General features: G+C 37.4%; 1 protein-coding gene across 2 annotated transcripts in view; it reads left to right on the forward strand.

Annotated features, from left to right (window-relative positions):
- TOX (thymocyte selection associated high mobility group box) overlaps positions 1-22,630 on the forward strand; it is a 296,755-nt gene extending 274,125 nt beyond the window's left edge. The window contains exons 5-8 of one of the 2 annotated variants that reach the window (XM_033125689.1): positions 1,150-1,230; positions 13,836-14,222; positions 20,715-20,866; positions 21,229-21,265. In XM_033125689.1, coding sequence (XP_032981580.1) covers positions 1,150-1,230; positions 13,836-14,222; positions 20,715-20,866; positions 21,229-21,265 — 657 coding nt within the window. Of the gene's footprint in view, positions 1-1,149; positions 1,231-13,835; positions 14,223-20,714; positions 20,867-21,228 lie in introns of both variants that reach the window. The other variant, XM_033125688.1, reaches the window with a different exon arrangement.
- The last annotated feature ends 461 nt before the right edge of the window (positions 22,631-23,091 follow it).

Here is a 23,091-nt window from a genome sequence, read left to right on the forward strand (position 1 = left end):
TGGTGAAAAAATATTTTATTCTTTAAGACTGATTTTGAAAGATTATAAAAAAAAGACTCTAAAGGCTTGAAAGAATCAACTTAATGGTAGCAGACAACCATGTGTGTTCACTTTGCTAATCTTTCATTTTCAACTCTAATGACTCCTTTCTGTTTAACTTATTGATGTGACCTTTAGCATAGCAGCAAGTCATTTTTCAGTACTTTTGCTCAATTTAGAATGATTTTACTTTTATTTTCAAGATGATTCCCTCTGAAAAATGAAAACTTCTGTAAACTGAAATTCATTTTAGAACATTTTTACCTTTTCACAATGAGGTGTCCACAGATCCATGTCATCCAGTGTTTTCGTTGGAAAGGACATGACCAGAGCAGGCTGCAAGGCTTGGCATGCATGCAGTCTTCAGCCATTCAGGGGCCCATCCCGCTCCCAAATGTATCTTTTACTGCCATTGCCAATTCCTGAGACTTTGAAGAAAGAACTTCAAGGCTGAAAATTTTAAAATAGTGATGAACCTGCCAACTCCATAACCACTCCTTTGATTTACGTATTGAACATAATTGTTTATCTTTGAATTTCATCTTTGTTTTGATATTTAGCATGGACATATATACCAGAATTTGAATGTACTGTAGAATCATCTGCCCTTTATATAAATGTGAATGGTTTCTTTACTCCTGTGTGTTTTCCCTGGGAGCCTCTGTCAATACTATCTTTCCAAGCCAAGTACCTCCATTCTCAAAGTAAACAGATAAATCCTTTCATATGCTTTATGTAGAATGGGAATCTTACTATTGTTAATCTTCTTCTCATCTAGACTATTCCCACACTTCTTTTAAAAAATTCTGTTTCAGGGCTGGCCGTTCAGGGGTGGCCGGTTGGCTCAGTTGGTTAGAGTGTCGCGCTGGTAGCACCATGGTTGCCTGTTCGATCCCTGCTTGGGCCACTGTGAGTTGCGCCCTCCTAAAAAAAAAAAAAAAGAAGAAGACACTCCAAAAAATCTGTTTCAGTTAGAGTCGATCTTCAGGGAGATATTATATTTGTATGTGTGCTCGCGCGTGCACACACATGCAACTATCATTCTGCATTATACCGCTCTGGAAACAAAAGTAGATGTACTTTCTAATTTAAGACTCTTTGTTGTTACAGGTCTATAAAAAGAAAACCGAGGCTGCAAAGAAGGAGTACCTGAAGCAACTAGCTGCATACAGAGCCAGCCTTGTATCCAAGGTAACATGCAATTGTGTGGTATTGTGACAGATTGTGGCCATCTTATTGCAGACTATGATGGTCATTTAAAAGCATAAAAGATCACTTTAGCATTTCAGCACAATCTTCTTTGTTGGAAAAGAAAAAGTAAATCCTAAACAATGTTATGTTTAGCATTTCAGCACAATCTTCTTTGTTGAAAAAGAAAAAGTAAATCCTAAACAATGTTATGTGTTATGGAAATATTTGCTCATACCTAAAAGACTGAAGCAGTGTCCTCTGGGCCTTTTGTGAAATATTATCTACCTGTGGATTATTGGTTTTGTGGATTCATCACAGTGCATTCTTAATCCTGAGCCAACTTTCTACTTCTCCATATCCCACTCTTAAATTGCCTCCTCCCCCACACCCTATCCCATTGACCTTGGCTAAGGAGATGCCAACTATCAAATTCTAACCTCATTAGAGCATCGTTAGGATATAAACCTGCCTCCTTACCTCCCTCCAAAAATTGCATTATTCAGTTGAAAATGAAAACACAATTTTAAAATATGTAATGCTTTAGAATATCTTAAACACTAGTCCTTTCTGTTGTAAATATTCAAGAGTTGACTGGTCTCAAGTTGTTAAAGATATATTTATCTTTATAGATTTCTCAGGGAGGTAACCTCAGAGAGACAGAGCTGAATTTATAAGCTCTTGACACTGTGTCATCTCAAGTCCAAATCTGGCTGTTACTTGGCTCAGTGTGACTTGGAGCTCTGGACTTCATTCCATTCACCCACTAAGAATACTATCTCTTTTATCCACAAATATCCATTGCCCTTCTAACTCCAAAGTAATTACAAACATTAGTTTTATAGTGGAAAATATATACTGAACATACTGACGCACAAAAAGACTACAAAAATGCAATTGCATAGGAAATTTCAGTATGCTCGTGGTCTAATGCAACTTTATGTTCCACTTCTAAGGTATGACTTAATACCTTAGGGAAAACTTAATATTTATTATTTAACCTTAAAATTTCTAGCTCTCCTATACTATCTCATTATGGATCTCCCACTTTCTAATTTATCTAACTCCTTTTAAAGCTATTTATATTTTCTGTAGATACCATCTCACATTTCTGTACATTTATAGAATCCATAGAATGTGTGTAAAATTATAACAAAACAAAAAAAAGCTACAAAATATTAGACCCATCCAGCTATTGGGCAATAGTCACATTGCTATTATTCAGACTAATATGCCCAAAATGTGAGGGGGACTTTAAAAAAAATGAGTAAGATTTCATCCAAGATAAATTTCTTTTTGAGCATTTTAAATAGAGTTTTAGTCAAAGCATTTTACATAGGAAAAAATCAATACATAAAGGTTCAATCCCAATACAAAGCGTTCTGGTTAATGCTATGCAGATTGCCAGAATGCCATAATACTGACTAAGCCTTTACTTTCAAAACAAGTGTTCTCAGATTTGCTCTTAGCTGCAACTTTTCTTACTATTCACTCTCAGAGTTGCAACCCTTAGTATACAGCAATTTGTATAAATGCCGCGGATTGCCATTTCTACATTTAAAAAACCAAGCACTTTTTTTATAGCTTACTCTGACGGTTTTCTTCTCTTTGGCAGTAGGAATTTTGCTGGAACTGTTGAATGTCTATTTTTGTACAACTATCTATTGTGTATATACAAACTGAAGAAAAGTTACAAACACCCTCCCCAGGTTAGAAAGATACAACATCCCTCTGATGTTGTACGTGAGTGGATATTTGCAGTATAACCCTGCATGCACATACAGAAAATTTACCAGCCTACCCTCCCATTACACATGGAAATGTGTAAAAATCCATTTCTTTTCCAGTTTTTTTTTTCTTGTGTGTCTGTTCTTGGTTACAGTACTTGGTTTTGTTTTTTTTCTTCCTTCTTTCCTTCCTTCTTTCCTTCCTTCCTTCCTTCCTTCCTTCCTTCCTTCCTTCCTTCCTTCCTTCCTTCCTTCCTTTCTTTCTTTCTTTTTTTTCTTTCTTTCTTTCTTTCTTTCTTTTTTTCTTTCTCTTTTTCACCCACCCCTCACTCCCTTCCCCTTTGGCAACCATCAACTTGTTCTCTTTATCTATGGGTCTGTTTCTGTTTTATTTTGTTTTGTTTATGGAATTGTTTTTTTAATCCCACATATAAATGAAATCAAAAGAAACCATTTGTTTTCCATTTTAAATTATGACAACAAAAATAATAACCATTCATATTTACACATATAGTTTTTCTGTTATACTTTTTTTAGTATATTGTAAACTATTTCCCTATACTCAGAGATCTAAAGGTGCAATCATAAAATACTGCATGGTGATAATAATAGTTACAATTTCAAGTAACCACAGTGCACCAGCCAAACTCCAATTTTTTCCATTCACTTTATCACGTATTCATTCGGTAGACATCCCTAGGTCTGTGTTCTGTGCCAAGCACTGTGTCAGGCTCAGAGGACACAGTGAAGAACAGACGGGTGCATCCCCTGTACTTAAGGAGCTTTCCCTTTCATCCAGGAGACCAATAGTGAAAACGTAAACTAATAAATGACCGAGATCTTCGAGAATCTAAGCATTCTGAAGGAAATAAAGCAAGGGACCTGATAGGGCGGACTGCACTGTCCTCTTTGAAGAGGTAACACTGGAGTTGAGCACCAAAGAAGGATGGGAATTTGCAGGACACAGAGCCGATCGGGCAACACTGAAGCAAGTGCGATGACCTGGGGGACAAAAATGTCTCCTTAACTGAGAAGAGGGCAGTGTGGCTGGAGCTGAGTGAACAGAGGAAGCATTGTTTGAAATAAAGCTAGGAAGATGGGCAGGGGTCAAATCATGAAGGACTTGCACGACATTGAAAGGAGCTGGGGTTTATTCCCAGTACAAAGGGGAAGCCACCGATTGCGTTTCAGGAGGGGATGGCGTGATCGGATTTAGGTTTTCAAAAGATCACTTTATGTGAATGAGTTCCTTCAGTCCCCACACTTTATCCCTCTAAGTTGGCTTGATTATCAACATTTCACTAAAGAGGAAATGTATCACATAGGTTACCAGTGCCCTGGCCCGGAGCTGGCCTGCGCCACTCTCAGTCCCTCTGCTGGGCTGCACCTGCCACTCATGGTCCGCAGAGTGTGCATGCCCTGCTTATTTAAAACAACCTCTGCCCCACAAGTCATGGCAGAGCATTGACACTCTCTTCTAAGGTCACTTAGAAGGTCAATGAAATACTCTCTTGGCCAAAGCACCATGTCCATTTTCCTAAGTTCTTGCTGGCAACATTGATTTACTCCTCCAAAGTGACATATTTTGGTACTTATTTTCTATCTATGCAATGCATTTGTTTCACAAAATAAGGCTGTGCATTCCTAGGCCAATAGCTCTGCCCCTGGCTAATCTACAGACATGTCGAGTCTGCTGCTTCTCGCTGCTTCTACTCCAGGCCGTACTTTGCATCCTGCTGAGGGCTGTAGGACACCTGTTGCATGTCGGGCACAGGGCTAGGTGCTGAGAGCACAACGATGAATACAGCAGATCAAAGGAAAATGTTTCATGACACTTGAAAGGTCTGCAACTGTAGTCTAAAATTAGCTGCTTCTTACGGAACATAATCAAAAATAGAAACAGCCAGTGAACATTGGCTCCACCTATGAAACTAAGTCACAGGATTAACAATGTTCCTCTCCTTTCAGTATTTCATATTATGTTTTAGTTTAAATTGACTATATTCCAGCTAATCCAGCAAATTCACTAACATGACTACGAGCCTGAATAAAATAGAAATCTACCACAAATTAAAAAGCTCACTTATGGCAAATGAATATTCTAACCGTCATACTTCAAAATGACAATACTGACACATTCTCAGCAGGACCCTGAATTTTTTCCAATAAGAACACAAATACAAATAGTATCTTGGTATGGAGTAGTTACCACATGTCACACAACAGTGCTAGGCATTTTACATATATTCCTACTCATCATCCTACAAAGTAAGATTTAATTCCATTTTCTAGACAGTCTCTAGACAGAAAAAGTAAATGACTTGTCCGGAGTCAGGAGAGGCTGGCAGTGGCAGTGAGGACCCAGACTCCTCATTGTGTTGTTCCAGAGCTTATAGGTTGGGTTTTCTCTATCCTAAGGGGTTGTCAAATATTTATATCTTTAAAACTACAACCTCTTATTATCCCCAATAAAATTCTATGCCAGCTCTTACACATTAGACAGCTAAAGGTAAAGCTGCCCTGGCTTAAATGAGACTGGAGGTAGAAGGCTACCCACTCTCACCTTCCCAGCCCCCCACCACCAGAGGCCCGTGAGAGACCATCAGAGGAATCCAGGGCCTACAGAATGTTTAGAAAGCACGGCTCTATACCATGCTTTTCCAGCTGTGCAGGTGCTTCACTTGGTCACGTGGAGCCAGTGACAGACCCAGCCAGTGTTAGACCTGCTCCATGACAGATCCACCCAGCCACCTGCCACCCTCTGCTGCACAAACACATGGGAATTGAAGGATGCATGAAAGGGAGCACAGAGTGTTGCAAACACAACACTGGTCAGATCCTGGAATAATTTATTTAGTTGTGGGCTCTATGAGTATAATTCAAAGGGGGAAGTTGGAGAGATTTCAGAGGGAAAAGTCATGAAAGCAACTGAAATTATGATGAGTGAAATAAGTCAGACAGAGAAAAACAAATACCATATGATCTCACTTAAATGTGGAATCTAAAGAACAAAATATACGAACAAACAGAACAGAAACAAACTCATAGATACAGAGAACATTTTGATGGTTGCCAGATGGGGGGATAGGTGAAAAAGCTGAAGGGATTAAGAAGTATGAATTTGGGGCTGGCCCGGTGGCTCAGGCAGTTGGAGCTCCATGCTCCTAACTCCGAAGGCTGCAGGTTCGATTCCCATATGGGCCAGTGGGCTCTCAACCACAAGGTTGCCGGTTCAACTCCTCGAGTCCCGCAAGGGATGATGGGCTCTGCCCCCTGCAACTAAGATTGAACACAGCACCTTGAGCTGAGCTTCTGCTGAGCTCCCGGATGGCTCAGTTGGTTGGAGCGCGTCCTCTCAACCTCAAGTTTGCTGGTTCGACTCCCGCAAGGGATGGTGGGCTGTGCCCCCTGCAACTAGCAATGGCAACTGGACCTGGAGCTAAGCTGCACCCTCCACAACCAAGACTGAAAGGACAACAATTTGAAGCTGAATGGCACCCTCCACAACTAAGATTGAAAGGATAACAACTTGACTTGGGGAAAAAAAAAAAGTCCTGGAAGTACACACTATTCCCCAATAAAGTCCTGTTCCCCTTCCCCAATAAAATAAAAACAAAACAAAACAAAAAAAACTACTAGTCACTTAAAAAAAAAAAGTATAAGTTTCCAGTTATAAAGTAGTCATGGAGATGTAAAGTACAGCATAGGGAATATAGTCAACAATATTGTAATAACTATGTATGGTGTCAGATGGGTACTAACTAGACTTATCAGGGTGATCACTTTGTAGTTATATAAATGTCTAATCATTACACTGTACACCTGAAAATAATATTTTATGTCAACTGTAATTTAAAAATTTTTTTAAAAATTTAAACAAGTGATTTGAAAGATGAAGGGTAGAGGGTGGTAGCTGAGAGGAGAGAATTTGAAATTACTAAGCCTGAAAAACACAGACTTAGGCACGCTCGAGCCTATGATGATGGGTGTAGACATGGGACCGTGATTACTTGTGCTCCTTTTCTCTGACTCTAGACCAAGAAAAGAGATGCCATTTCAAACTAGAGAAATTTAATCTGAACAGTGGGCATTACTAAACTCTTGAATTGTTTGGGTAAACAGTTTCTTTCCATAGAGAATTTTAAAAGCAGGTAGCAAAGGTTTATAAATAAGGTCTGGAGAAGATTGCTAGGGTGTCTCCAACATCTGTGCTTCCATAGAGACATGTCACAGAACCTCTGAAGTACCCCCAGTATCGACTGAGAGAGTTCTCAGAGAGCAACACAGTCTACAGGCACTGGGGGCAGGTGGGTCTAGGTTCAAATTCCAGGTTTCCCGCTTACTGGCTGCATGTCTTCATGCAAGTTATTCAACTGTTTTCAGTCTCAATTTATTCATGTATTAAACAGAGAAGATAATAGGACCTACTTCGTTGGGTTTCCATGAGTATAAAATAAGAAACTCTTTATAAGCTGCATGATTTGGTATCCTGAACACAGGAAGCGCTTCATAAATACCAGCTACTTATTATTATAATTAATTTATGTTTAATATTATTGGTAGTTGTGCAAAGAACTAGGAAAAGTTTGTTCATGATTGAAAAATTTAGCTGGCTCAAATTTTCAATTTGTCTGCAAGGGTGCTTTGATACAAAGAAATTTTTAAAGTGACATTCAAGTGAGAAAAATTTGCTTCAGGATATATTCTTTCATAAGAAATGATCTAGATATTTTTAAAAATCATCTATATGGGTTTCTTAATTGAAATGGTCTTTATGAGTCTTCAGTCAGAAGAGACTAAGAATAGTCTGAGGGCCCAGAATATATGCTGTTATGAAGGGTAGGGCTTCCTGGCTGGAACAATTTTGCATGCTATTTAAGATCACTTTGGGTTGGGCTATTAGGTAAAGCTTAAGGTTATATAGTTTTTCCATAGACTCAGGAATTCCTAGACATGGGTCTCAATTATTATGTTGAGAACAATGTATAACTTTAAAGCAATTGGAACTAGTTTCATTTTACCACATAGACCAGAATTTATATTCCCAAAATGAGTGTTGCATTCAAAGTAGTCACCTTGGGAGGCTACAAACTTATTTTATTATTGCTCCCAGATTCAAAAGATTCTTGAAACTCCTCTTTTAGAATTGTAGTCAGGAAAAGTTTATGAGCCACTTTAGAAAATCAATCTTGTTACATTGTTTTCACACCTCATTCTTCTCCCCAAACATCACCCAGATATAACCCAAGACTTGGCTTCAAGTGACTATTAGCTGTTTCCAAAAATCAAAATCACCATCAAAAGACAAAGGGTTGTCTGAGGATATATAAAACAGTGTCCCACAGGCTCTGAAGAGAATTCCAGTAGGGAAGGTTCCAACTATTCCAAGTAAAAGCAGCATTCTTGAGAGAAGTGTACAGCTTCCCAGAAGTACCAGCCTTGAGGGAGACAACCTGTGGGTGAATCTGTTCTGGTATGTTCAACAACGGTAATCAGATTCATGACTTAAAGGTCACACATCAGATATGAGATTTTGTTTCTACCTTCAGCTGGGGTGCCAAAATTTACAGAGGACAATGGAAGCTGTGCTTTTAATGTGCAGTATAGGGCAATATTGAATTAAATTGGAAAAGTTCTCTGTTGCCATGATCAATAGTAAAGAATCACAGTGCTCAGTTCAATTAATGTACGGTAAATTCAAAACAAAAGAAAAGATTTCTTCTTACAGGATGGAGTAATTTATAGAATTCATGCCATGGCAGGCTATTGAGACAAATACTGAGTCTGAATTTGAAAACGGGATGGACCATTTTATGACTGTTAACATAAAATTTGCAGCTCTATAAGCCCAGATTGTGATTTAAAGATAATAAAATCTCATGCTTCAGGGTGTAAGTTAATCACCTGCAAAGACCAGGAAGGATTTTCCTTTCAGAAGTAAATGCACAATTGAGTCGGGAGCATAAATTTTGTTTAATTTCCAGTGCATCGAGTATTGGTCAGTGCTAAAAACAAGAGTCAAATTAGATGGGCGATTAATCTGATTTGGTTCAGTAACTCCTATATTGTTGCTTCCACTGAATTTTATGTCTTGTGTTTATACTTTGCTATTTCAAATAACAATTGCTTTGTGAATCTTTCATTTTTATAGCACTTATCATCCCAGAATGGGGGCGTTTATACACTCTGCAATACTATCTTCATTATACAGAGTAAATGGGATTGAAACTATCTTGGATGATCGACAACTTAGTTAAGAAGAAGTATCTTAAGGTTTATACAGTTGTAACCCTTGTGAAAGAGTCTACTGAGAAGACCCAAAATCTCTCTCACCACATACACACACCCATTTTCTTATAGAAAACATCTTTCACAATCAGGGGTCCAAAATCAAACAGGAAGTAGAACTTATTCAGAAACCAATAGTAAGAATACATTTCTCACATGAAAATGTCTGATTCCAGAGTTGATTTTCAGTGGTGTGTATTCAGTGCTACGTCACATTTGTCAGGTGACCGACACAAAGCACACACTACTAAAGAGAAGTGGTCAATGTGTTTAAAAATAGAAACAAATTTATTTAGGATGTATGAGAAAATAATTCTAATTTATGGATGGAAGGTATAGAAATCTTCATATACAGCAGTTGTTTGCAAAATTGTAGCCTTGCTTTCAGTTTAATTGGAAGAAAATGACAGTAAATTAAATTTATGATTTATTCATATTCCCATTCAATCAGATTTTGAATTCATGGCACTTTGCTATAGAAAATGAACTTATTCTTCCTATCCTCCAGAATGATAAAATAGCTCTATAATTAATAGACGGCCTGTTGTCTTAGTCTGATTAAGAATTAATCAGAAATGGAGATAGAAGCAGGATTTTTTCCCTGTCTAAATGAGTGGACCTTTACATAAGGATACAAATTCTCAAAATATGGGTAGCACATAGTAATCTTCCCTGTACCCACCCAAGGTCCAGGAAGGAAGGAAGGGCTGAGTACCAAATCAAAGGACATAGCTGAGGGTTATAATTTCTCATCTCTTCTGGAAGAGTGTGCCTCATGCAGAGAGCAGAGCAGAGAGTGGAGAAGTTCAGTCTCATATTCTGTGGGTTTTCAGAGACTTCAGATCTTTCTTCACCCCCTGGGAAAAGGAATGGTATGTTTTGTCAGGAGTCCCAACACAGCCAACAGTGGCTGCATGGAGTATTATTGTTCAAGAACAGTCACTCAGCCATTTAGCAAACATGTTTTTGTTCTCTATGTACTTGGCACCGTGCCAGATGCAGGGACCAGAGATTCAAGTCACTGTCATAATAAAAGATTATTTCTTTGATGATGCAGGACATCACTGTGAAGAGAGAATACAGGGAGAGAATCTCTCTTGCAGTACCTGTCATGGATATTCACATGGCTAGGCACGTTATTTATCTTGTCATATTCAACATTTTGGAAAGTAAAGAGAAAACCAGTAACCTCCCAAAATTGTGTCTCCCTCTATGTTAAAAATTATGTCTCAGGTGTTGTCTAAATCATTATTTTTAGAAATCTATTCAATTCATTTACCCATAGTCCTCCTAGAGATTAAAAGTTTCTGCTATTTCAAAGTAGGTTTAGCATTCTTGACCATTACATGCTTTAGTCTGGAGATAATAAATAACAAATAAATGGCTGAATAGATAAAATGTTTTGTGTTTAATTAGCAGGAGAAAAGAGAGTTTTTACAAGGTTGACACTAAAGTATCTCAAATTAGGTTGTAATCTATTTCCATGTATCTATAAGTCTATATTTCTATCTCTACATCTGTCTATATGGTGGACCACAGGGTGTTGTTTAAAAAGTGGAATTCAGGAGAATTTGGTTCATTATTTATTTTAAATTCATCATTGAGAAAAACATATCCGTACCTTAGCCTTTCTATGCTGTAACTGGGAAGCTACCAACTTCCTAATTCCTTCAGGAAATTGTGTCACCATCCTGTGCCTGAAATATGGAATTGACTATGCGGATGGTATTCCAGAAAACATGAAACAATGGATGATTTTAAAATTACACCTTGATGTATGTAATTTAAATATGTATCTTGAAACAAAAATTAGTTTATTTCAGGAAAGAAATATGACTATTTAAGTAGAAATGTGTGTTCTATTTGCCATTTTAAATGTGTGTGTGTGTGCTTTATTAATTCTTCTGCACCAGTGTTTTCCATCGAAGACTGTTGCCCTGAACTGGCTCATTGAGAAAAAGATCTTCGTGGTTCTCACTTGTAGATTCATAATATACATTAGCATACTGAAGATCTGGGAACTCCTGCTGCTAAGGCACCCTCGTAATGTTATGTAGCCCAGTGCTGTTTCTACACATATTTTATCATGGAACCTGGGCGGTTGTTTTTTTCAAGGCATTTATGTTTCCACAAACTCCGTTTAATATAAACAATTTGGAAACTGTGTATGTCAGGGGGCGAAGCAGGTGTTGTACTAGAACTTCCTGCCAGGACTGGCTCCCGACCCATGTCGCCAGCCCTGCTGCTTGCTAAGCATCTGTACTCACTAGGATTGGTCATTTCTATTCTAGGAATAGCATAAGTGTATTTCTTTAAGTTTGTTTAATTTAAATAGATATATTTATTTAATTACATTGTTGTAATTCCTGGGATGATTATATGATCATGTATGAACATGTCATATGTACCTCTCTGCATTTGTTTACATACACACAGGTGCATATACAAGTTCAGGCTACATAGCTACTGCTATCATATCACTGGATAATGAGGCAGTTATTGACTACAGAAATTAAGAAATGAAAACATTTTATAATTACGTGTATTTCATAGTTTTAATAGTATGGGAAATGTGAGTGATTTTTCTTCTATGTGGATTAAAAACATCTATAAAGCAAAAACTAAAGCTGTGCTAACATATATTAAATTTTATAGCTATCTGGTCATTGTGTAATTGTTTCTTTCCTGTATGACAGTGACACAGTCTGTGACTAAATATGAATTTCGCCCTTCTGCAATAGACTAAAAGGGAATGCAAACACAATGAAAAAACACTTTCCCAGATGACTTAAACACACAGACACACAATAAACACATAATCTTCTTGGCATATATGGAATGACTTGAGGCATATCACTACAGAACATGCTATTCTGCTGTAGAACTAGTCACTGTTTACACAGACTGAATTAACCTGTTTGACCTTTTCCTTGAATTGTTCGCTATCCTGCACACCAACAATAAGAATTTTTAAATAGAAGCCAAAAAAATTGGGCTTATTTTTTTTCAATTGAAAGCAGCTTTTGAGTACTACATTTAATGAAGCTTTTTTGGTCTAAAGCCTCCTCTTGAAAATTTTTGTGAACAATTTTTGACATTTTTAATGATAATACAGAAGACAGAGTTAGAATGTCCATTCCTATTTTGGATGGCTACATCAGCACTGACACAGAGAAAAATTATGTTGAGAGGATTCCTTGGAGGGGCCTGAATTCTTTGGATGTGCCTGAATATATACTCTGCATGGGGTACTCAGTCTCATAGTAACCCAGATTTCCATGGTTTGACATAGTTTTACAGATCGCAGTTATGTCCTATGTATAGAGAATGTGGGATAGTGGTCCATGTAACCAGCTTACCCTCCTCGAATCAGCACACACCTCCAGCATCATTCTTATTGTGGTTTTCGTTTAATTTTCCTACATTGTGGGGAAAAAATGAGTTGCATTCCTAGCAATGTTGTAGGCTGACTTGTGACATGATGTTCCTACGTTGAGTTTCATGTCGTCATGTGTGATGAACCAGTTTGCCTGACGTGCCTGTCAGTTGATGACAGAGAAGGAGGAACTCAGGAAGACCTGCAGTGCTGAGAGGAACAGGAAACTCATTCTGACTTATAAACTGAATAAGCATGACATCGAGGTCACAGAATAAGGGCATATATGCATCCTCAGGACCTTGTTTTGACAAAGTGACTTTTTTCTCCAGAGGGACATTTTAGCATTCTCTTTCTCTAGCTGGTTTCACTTTTCACCATTTGTTTTATCAGCTTCTTCCTCTCAAGAAAAGTAGGAGGTAGGTTCATGCCCCAAAAGAAATGTGTCAGGGTTAATTCTTCATTCTTTTCAGCTTTCACTGATAATGCCTCGTTTTTAAGTCAATTAAAAGATTATTAGGAAATGGCCACATGAAGGTATGAAAAAAATTAGGGCAAAATTATATTCATTTATGATGGAATTTAAAATTTCTGAGAGAGATTATTTTTATCTAGTTCATTATGGTGGACAATTCATCACCAACTTTTTTTAAAAATCAAGATGAGTTCAATGGTTACTTTGAAGATATATTAATATGGTTTTATATGACTTCAGAAAGGTATTTTAGAACTCTTTGCTTCCGTATCCATTTCCATCAACCAGCTTTGATTTCTTTGTGCAAATATCTAGGCCAAAGCTCTTTGAGAAGACAAAAAGGAAAAAATTTTAAAAATTAAAAAAAAACTAAACATATAATCAATAGAACTCCAACAGTGAATTACTTTCAAAGTGAGCTACACATGTATTTCCTGTTAGAGCAGTGGTGGCACTGATCTTTTCTTCTTTGGATGATGAGAAAAGTCGGCAAGTTATTTAGGCAAAGAAAAAAAAATGTCATCATAAATTGTTTTAGATAAAAGAGAGAGAGTAAGCTCAGTCTTGCATAAGTCACCTTACAAATAATAGTGGCAGAGTTCTTAGATAAGAGAGCAAAAAATAGGAATGTGTGTTGATTCACATGGAAGTTCATGAGTAAACTCACAGAGCATCTTGCTAATAGAAGTCAACACTACGTGTGTCAGTCTCTTAACTCTGCTCTTGTTTGTTTCCTCAACAGAGCTACAGTGAACCTGTTGATGTTAAAACATCTCAACCTCCTCAGCTGATCACTTCAAAGCCGTCAGTGTTCCATGGGCCCAGCCAGGCCCACTCAGCCCTGTACCTAAGTTCCCACTATCACCAACAACCAGGAATGAATCCTCACCTAACTGCCATGCACCCCAGTCTCCCCAGGAGCATAGCCCCCAAGCCGAATAACCAAATGCCAGTGACTGTCTCTATAGCAAACATGGCCGTGTCCCCCCCTCCTCCCCTCCAGATCAGTCCACCTCTTCACCAGCATCTCAACATGCAGCAACACCAGCCACTCACCATGCAGCAGCCCCTTGGGAACCAGCTCCCCATGCAGGTCCAGTCTGCCTTACACTCACCCACCATGCAACAGGTATGTGCTCGCATTCTGCACTCCTCTTCAGAAGTGCTGGTGGTCTGTTCATCCAGCAAAGGAGTGGGAGATGTACTTTCTGCTCTTCTATTTAAATGGAGGGTATATTAAAGAGATTCAACAAGTATCTGCTCTCTGAAAAATATAATTTACAGGTGGAGAGTTTGGGCAGCATTATATGATCATAGCAATTGATAGCTGCTGTTTTCACAATCATTGGTTTCCTTCCCCTGATATCGATTTTGCTTCACCTTTCTAATCACCCTTGATTTCTACTTGCATAAAAAGTACATTTGTTATTTTGATATGCCAACTGCTACTGAAGATCTCTTTGGGATTGCAAACTCTGTATAATTTTTTTTTTAAATGTTGTTCGGTTAGGAGAAAGTCCTCATTGGTATGCCTGTTGAGTGCAAGAACTGCTGCAAAATGAAATCAGCCCACTGTTTCTGGTTAGAAGTATCAATGGATACAACCTTAAAAGTCCTAAGAAATGAAAAATTTAACCAGAGTTTTATTTTTAAATGAGTACCTAGCTTCTGCACAGATTAGAAACACAGAGTTTGGAAGGCTCCCCTGCATACTCCCCAATTATTGAAACCATTTGTGTGCAATCTGAGCTTAACTTTTCTTTGAAATCAAGTTTTCCTTTAGATTTTAGTTTTATTTTAAAATTTGAAAATGAGAAGCAAATGGTGTAAATGAAATGTAAAACAAAAATCCTTACAAAATTGTTTAAAAAAATAGATTAAGATAAAACCTACAAATAATATCAAATTTATTTATCACTGTTATATTCCTATTACTCTATTGTTTCCAGAGCTAGAATTAAATATGCAAACATAGCCTTCCTATAGAATTGATTTCTAGGCCCTTGTGGAATTTGAGTGTATAGTCGGACCAGGGTGGGGTGGAGAGGAAGCAGAAAGAGGAATTAAATATAGGTAGTCCCAAATCTGTTTTTATTATTTAATTATAGACGGGATTTCTGAGAGCTGACCATAGCAAACCTTAATGTATTTTCTTACCTTATCCTTAATTTCAGAAAATTGATAATGCAGGTGCTAGCACTACCTTTGTTTTACAAGTGAGGTAACTCTGGATTAGCAGAGTTGAGTAATGTGCCCATAAGGTCAGAGCTGGGATTCAAACCCAGGTCTATTCAGAAATCAGAGTCTGGATTCTTAAGTGCTAGGCCTGTTGCCTCTCAGTCTTAATCGTTGTTGCAGACGATTACCAATTTCACATTAGAAAACCTGTGTCTCATGAGAATTTGGAGGGTCCTAAGTCCTAGTTAGTTCTAAGATTAACTTGGTTATGGAGAGCACAACTGGAGTCTTCCTTGGTCCCAAAGCCAAGGATATTCATAAAGCTCTGACAACTTACTTAGTTATGTTCAACAACCTATTGTTGACGCACTAGGGAAGAAGACTCAGGGAAAGCCACCTTCCACCATCTTGCCTCGTCCGCAGCAGTTTTCAGTGACCACCAAGTGATAGTCATAGCGTCCAATTTCCGCTCCTCCCATCAGACATCATTCACAAGAACAGGGACAGTCGTAGGTGTTTAATGAACAATTAGTGTTTGCATGAAGAATCAATAGTTTGAGGGGTCATATGGATGGGTTGACTCCTGCCTAAGGGGGCTGCCTGGCCGAGCACCCGTGTTTTGCTCACAATGCTGTAGAGCGAGGCTGTTGTTTTTTGGAGGAAAGAATATGGAAGGCACAGTCCCTTCAACAAGTTCGAGACTAGAGCTGTGTCCAAAGAGGACACCTTGTTTCTAATTTATTCACTTAGTGGCAGTTCCTTTTTCTATTTATACGAACCACCTTAGATGAGCCGGTTGTAACCCTGAAAAGTTTTCAACATTTCAGAATTACATAAGGCCACATGTGAAAACTCAAGAGATCTGTCTTTCCATATAGAATCTGGACTGGATAGGAAAAAATAGAACAGATTACATTGGACAAGTTATTCATCAATGTTTAAGTCAGTTCTATTAGTGTATCTCAAAAAGTGTTCTTACCAAGATAGTAGGGCATGATTTCAAGTTACATTAATAATAGAAGACAAAATGGCATGGACCCAAAGTGGAGAGTAAATAACTGAAAGACCACAGAGACTAAAATTACTTTTAACCATGCCAACAAAACAACTGTTGAATGTACAAATGCACAAATTAGCAAGTTTTTCAAAATGAGTAGTAAAAGTGTTTAAATATGAGAAGAAATTAGAGGGCAGTTTGTAGAATCTCAGTTCCCTAGCAGTTTGTTTGTTTGTTTGTTTTGTATATTATGCTTTATCCTTGAAAGTTTTTAAAAATTTTATTTATCCCGAAAAGATTACTAGAACCCCTAACATGTGCCAGATATTGTTTAGGCTCTGGAAATTGAACGATAAATGAGAACAGGTAATGAGAGAGCTCATATCAGTGTTGGAGGGGTAGCAGATGGTAATAAGGTAAACAGATAAATTATTAAGTTGCCATGGAAAAAATAAGACAAGAGACAAACTGCAGGGTATGTGAAGGGGTGGCCAAGTCTTTAGCTGGAATGAGTCAGAAAGGCCCTTTCAAGGGCAGGCACAGACACCTAAAGGGTAAGACAAGGAGTCAGCCTTTAAAACTGGAAGGTGGGAAGGGTCTGTGGGGAATATCAGGAGAGCAGCAGCAAGGAAAAGAGGCTCCTGGCTGGAAGGACAAGTTGAAGAGGAGTGGGACTGGCCCAGGACGTGGAAAGGAGGCCAGTGAGGAGCCTGGTAAATAAAAGGAGAGTGATGGACGGTGAAGTCAGATTCACAGGCAGGTAACTGGAGTAAGATCCTCCAGGTTAAAGGACTGGCAGCCCCAACAAGTTGACAATCCGAAAATCAGAATCAAAGAGTCAATCACCCCTTGATGACACTCAGCTTATTACACTCACAACAGTGTGTCAAGACCAATATTCAAGTCATCAAAGTTGGCTTTCAGCCTGTGGTAGCAGAGATAAAATTACACCTGCCTGATTCATCACCCAAACACCTTTATCCTGAGGATGTCTGCTTCCTAGATATGAGGGCCATGTTCACATATTCAAACACCCAAAAAAGAAAAAGAGAGAAAGAGAAAGTTAATAGCTACCGCATTTTTCAAATAATGTCTCATGTGTCAGTACTACTTTAGCTATTTTCTTATCCTTTTGAAAATGAATGTATCCTACAAAAATGATTGTATAGTGCACCAAGAATAACAGTTTCATTTTTTTCTTGAATAATATTTTATATATTAAACCCATGGACACTTTTTGGTCCAGTTTTCTTCCTTTTTTTCTGTTCACTATATTGTCGAATGAGGTCAAGAGAGAAAAAAATCATTAATATCTGTCAACTTCCTTTATAACCTTAAGAAAATAATCTTTGTATGATATCACACAGACAGATTTTCAATTTCCTTGTGTAATAAACAGCTGCTTTAGGATTTGGGTGTAATTTAAAGGTTTAAAAAAATCACATTGAGATTGATGAATAAATCAGTTGTGAAGACAAAAACATTGATGCCTGTTGAAAATACCTCTCCAGACAGACAGGAAATGAAATTAGTTCCCAGGAAAGTGTGGATACGAGGATCACTGTTTGGTTGTGCTACAGGCTTTTAAGGACTTGCTATGGTGGCACAACAAAACTGCTAGGGCTACAGAAATCTAATTAAAGAGCAAATGTCCCTTCTGACATCAAATTAATCTTTATCATGTTTCCTATTTTTATTTCAATCTGGCACCAGAAAATGAAATTTAAAATTCCAGGCATGCTACAAAACAGTTGGTGATTTTTCTCTTGAGCATTAAAATGCGAAATATTCAGTCTTGTTTAATTACACTACTAAGCAAACATTTTTTAAAAATTTATGTCATCATTATTTTTTCATATTTACATCAATAACAAAAATGTGCTTAGTTCTAGGTTCACCTCAGCATCATTTTATACAGTGTTGAGAAGATTGTTTCTTTTCTTAAAATGGAAGCAAGTGAAATAAACTTAGTTCAGGTTTTGCGTGTATTTTTCTTGGTCATTGGTTGTTTTAATATTAGTGATCTTCTTAAATGTAGGCATTGCAGTTTCTGAATTTTTAATCTTTGAACTTTTTAGATAGCACATGATTTTGGTTTTATAAACTGAAGTTACCCATTTAATCTTAAACGAGTAACTTAAAAATGAATGTCCTCATGGTATTCTCTCACATAACCTTGAGGAACCATTTTCACTGGATGGGGAAAAAAAAAAGCAGTGGTGGTTTCTGTTGTTAATTGTGTGGGGTTGGGTAGAAGTGGGCTGGTTTTTATTTATTTTTTTTTTTACTTTTTCATGTTTCCATACTTTTAAGTAACTCAGGATATTTTTCAACTACTGTATTTCTGAGACTTGTTTACTTTTAGGTCACATGTTGTTGATTGTGCAAAAATCCATTATGGAGAACTTTACATGAGAAAGATAGGAAAGCGCTGGCATTTACACATTTATACTCCCTGTGCCTTTCCAACAGGAACTTCAAATAGTCTTAAATACAGTGTTAAACTGTATTTATTGGAAAACATGATTTATTGAGCCAGTACTACGGACTAGGCCCTGAGACGATCCAGTAAGCAAGGCAAATAGTCTCTGAATCTCAAGGCCCTGTGGCCAGCCCTTATGACGGGGGCCCACACAGAAGTCAACACAAGCCTCCTCACTCTAGGAGCTTTTTCCTGCTGCTGTTTGCCCAGCATCACACTAGACACTAGGGAAAGAAGTCAAGAAAACTGGACAATAAGTTCCATAAAGACAATATTATCGGGCCATAGTGAAATGAATACATTTCATGGAGGTCAGTGGGAGGAAGGAACTCCTTGCATGATAGATAGAGGATGGCCTGGAGAAAGAAAGGAAATCAGTCTGAAAAGGACTGGAGAACCAAACATTCAGTTATATCTCTTATTTTTCACCTTCCTATCTTGGAAAATGTTTATAGCTTGAGCTGCAAGTGGTGTCTACATAAACAAACTTATTTCCCATGAACCAGCTGTTAATTATTTCCCATGAACCAGCTCTTCCTTTTAGTCTGTGTGAGGTCAAATAACCAGGCTGGCTGAATTCTCTACTTTTCAGTGATTTGTTTCTAATCACTCAAGGTTTTGTCCTTCATCCATAGCTTTGGTGGGAGTTAGTGTGAATGTTGGCTTGAAGTCTTTATCATTTGAACAGAAAATAAATTAGTATCTTCAAACAATATTGAGACTTGAGGACATTTGATAATAGGTGTCTGAGTAAAAAGGGACACTGAATGTCCCAAGGGACATATATACATGAATAAAAATGAATAAAAGCCTAAGGAAATATCCTTAGTTAAAAATCAATCCTCTAATCATTCTGCTGAGTTAAAAAAAAAAAAAGGAAGAAGAAGAAAGGTAAAAACTCAACAATATTATTCCTTCAAAAGCTTCCTGCAAGCAAGTAAATGGAGAATGGTTCATTTTTAAATATCTTGATTTTTCAGTGGTTAAAAACCATGTATGCAATCTGCTGCAGAAAGAGACAACCGCAAGATTAATTAAGTTGCTTTTTTGGTCATTTCCAGCAAAGCTTGCTTATGCTGCTCTTGAATTCACCAGATAAGCTAAAAATAAATCACAGTATATAATGCTTTTTGTTTACGAGATATAACTATATACTTCAGAGAGTCTGTCCTTGAATTTTTAATAGCTTTGTAAGGATTAAAAGTCAACACTTCACCATACAAGTGTATTAAAAGAATCTTCCTGAAGCCTGATTATTATTTGCCAGTTAATAGATTTTTCAATTAAAAAGTATTTGCTTTACCTTATACTTTTCCTTCTCTGTGTTTTCCAATGGCAAGTTGTTTGGAATCTTTTTCCTTATATGAATCCAACAACTGTTAAAAAAAGGTTTGCTTGAAATTTTTTAGCTGAGAAAAAAAGTACAAGTAAAAGAAGAAGCAGATGGTCCCTTTGTGACTGAATGAAGAGAAAGGGTTTTGAGAACAATATGTGAATAGGTGTAGCCTAATAAAACACTCAGCCACCTGCTGTCTAAATGCTTCAAAAAAGATTCTGTTGCATATTTTGCGGAATTAACTATTAATGTATCCTGAGGTTTGATATAAAGAAAAAAAACATAAATTTTGAGGGGTGTAGGTCCTTTTCCCTTTGTTTTGATTGAGTTGGTTTCTCTATATTTTAATTGTTTCTCAATTTGTCTGCTCAAGAGTGTAACTAAAGGGTTTCTATTCTAACACATGGTTAATTTAAGTGAAGGAAAGGTAAGAAGAATGGGTTTGTAGGCTCTTCTTTTCTGCCTTTGTTTTGTTTTGTTTTCGGTTTTCTGGGTTCTTCCGATAAGCTTGCCCTTACAGAGACACAAGCAAGAAGGCAGTAGTGTGTTTGCAAACAATGGCTATTTAGGTGCTTTTCTTCTTAAAAGGGCACTTTGATCCTTATTTGTGGACTTCTTTCCCTTTCAGGGATTTACTCTTCCACCCGACTATCAGACTATAATCAACCCTACATCTACAGCTGCACAAGTGGTCACCCAAGCGATGGAGTATGTGCGTTCTGGGTGCAGAAACCCTCCCACCCAGCCCGTGGACTGGAATAGCGACTACTGCAGTAGTGGGTAAGCGGCCGCTCACCGCCACCTGGTGGTAGGCAGCTCGTACAGCATGCCTGTCGTGCCCTGGTCCCCAGTGGTTGGAAAGATCAGTCTTTTCTTCCTGCTTTCTAAAAGATGATCTGGAATGGTTCCACCTTCGTGAAAGCAGAAGACACCGCTCTAGACATTTTTAAGCAGTCTTCTAGCCGTTCCAAGAATAAATGCCTTAGGATCCCTGTTTGCTTAGATGTGGGTTAACTCATTGTGCACTTCCCCCGTGCACACCTTCATCCCTCAGCTATGACAAACAGACTTACAGGTCCCGGGGTCACCTGTAGCGCACATCTTGTAACAAGACGTTCTTTGTCTATATTCTCTCCATACAGGGGCATGCAGAGGGACAAAGCACTGTACCTGACCTGAAAATCTGAACACCTCTTCTTTCCACTGAGGAATTCAGGGAAGTCTTTTCACCATGGATGGCTTTGTACAGTCAAGGCAGTTCTCCATTTTCTTAGAAAATGCAAGTTGCTAAGCACTTAGAACCGTTTGAGCTTGTGGGTCGCCCACTCTGGAAGAAATAGTGATGCTTCTTTATTATTTTTTTAAATTCTTTATGGACATAGTTTTTCTTCTTCCCTGAAGGAAATTTGGACCATTCAGATTTTATGTTGTTTTTTGTTTTGTTTTGTTTTTGTTTTTGTTTTTTTTTTTGCTGTGAAGTGCTGCGCTATAGTAACTGCCTTAGCAACTGTAGATGTCTCGGATAAAAGTCCCGGATTTTCCATTGGTTTTCATAATGGGTGTTTATATGAAACTACTAAAGACTTTTTAAATGGCTTGATGTAGCAGTCATAGCAAGTTTGTAAATAGCATCTATGTTACACTCTCCTAGAGTATAAAATGTGAATGTTTTTGTAGCTAAATTGTAATTTGAAACTGGCTCATTCCAGTTTATTGATTTCACAATAGGGGTTAAATTGGCAAACATTCATATTTTTACTTCATTTTTAAAACAACTGACTAATAGTTCTATATTTTCAAAATATTTGAAAAAAAACATATTCCCAAATGATTTTAATTTAAAAACAAATTGGCTTTGTCTCATTGATCAGACAAAAAGAAACTAGTGTTGAGGAAAGCGCAAACACATTTATTTTGTACTGCAGAAAAATTGCTTTTTTGTATCACTTTTTGTGTAATGGTTAGTAAATGTCATTTAAGTCCTTTTATGTATAAAACTGCCAAATGCTTACCTGGTATTTTATTAGATGCAGAAACAGATTGGAAACAGCTAAATTATAACCTTTACATACGGCTCTGTATTATTGTTTCTTCATACTGTGTCTGTATTTAATCTTTTTTTATGAAACCAGTTGCGCCTATTTATGAAATAATAAATATAGGTGTTTGTAAGTAAATTTGTTAGTATTTGAAAGAGGTTTCTTTGATGTTTTAACTTTTGCTGGCAAAAAAAAAAAATTCACGCTTGGTGTGAATACTTTATTATTTAGTTTTACAGTAACATGAATAAAGCCAAATCTTCTTTTCATTTAGCAGCAAATTAAAGTAACCAATCCTTGTTTCTACATTACTTTGGTTGATGCACATGAAAAACTATGATATTTAAGAACTTTCTTTCTTCATAAAATACAACAAAGAATTGCCCTAAACGTCACACAAGCTCCAAAACTAAACTGATGGGTTCTCATTCTGAAAAGGGTTGCTCCTTGGTTCTCAGCTGGTTTTAGTCAATTCTGTACACTCCCCTCCTCCAAAAAAAAAAAATCAACAAATATTCCTCAAGCTGAATGCTGTTCACAAAATCCAGAAAACATTTAGGAATTAAACCTGGAGTGGGAGGAAGGAAAGAGGAAGCATACTATCAAGAATATATCTAAAAATGAAAAGTGAATAACCAGACAGCAGGGAAAGCATCTAAATTTGAAAGCTGTTGATAGAAATTGAGATTCTTGCTGTCTTTTGTGCCTCCACAAGCTACTTCTCTTTCCAGAATTCCTGGGTCTTCCAGGAGAATTCTGAGGGTATTAGAGATTTGCTAGGGAACCAAAAGCATTGAGAATCTGGCTAAATGTTTGTATAGCTTTTATATCAAAAAGAGCTAACAAATGACTCCCTTACAGGGGTTGGTATTAAGAAAGATCGTCTGGTTGGAAATCAAGAGAATGGCTGATGTCTCTTTCATGGAATGTGTGAAATAAACTGAACAATTTAACTAAATACAAATA

This window comes from Rhinolophus ferrumequinum, chromosome 14, assembly GCF_004115265.2.
Source record: "Rhinolophus ferrumequinum isolate MPI-CBG mRhiFer1 chromosome 14, mRhiFer1_v1.p, whole genome shotgun sequence".
Taxonomy (NCBI): Eukaryota; Metazoa; Chordata; class Mammalia; order Chiroptera; family Rhinolophidae; genus Rhinolophus; species Rhinolophus ferrumequinum.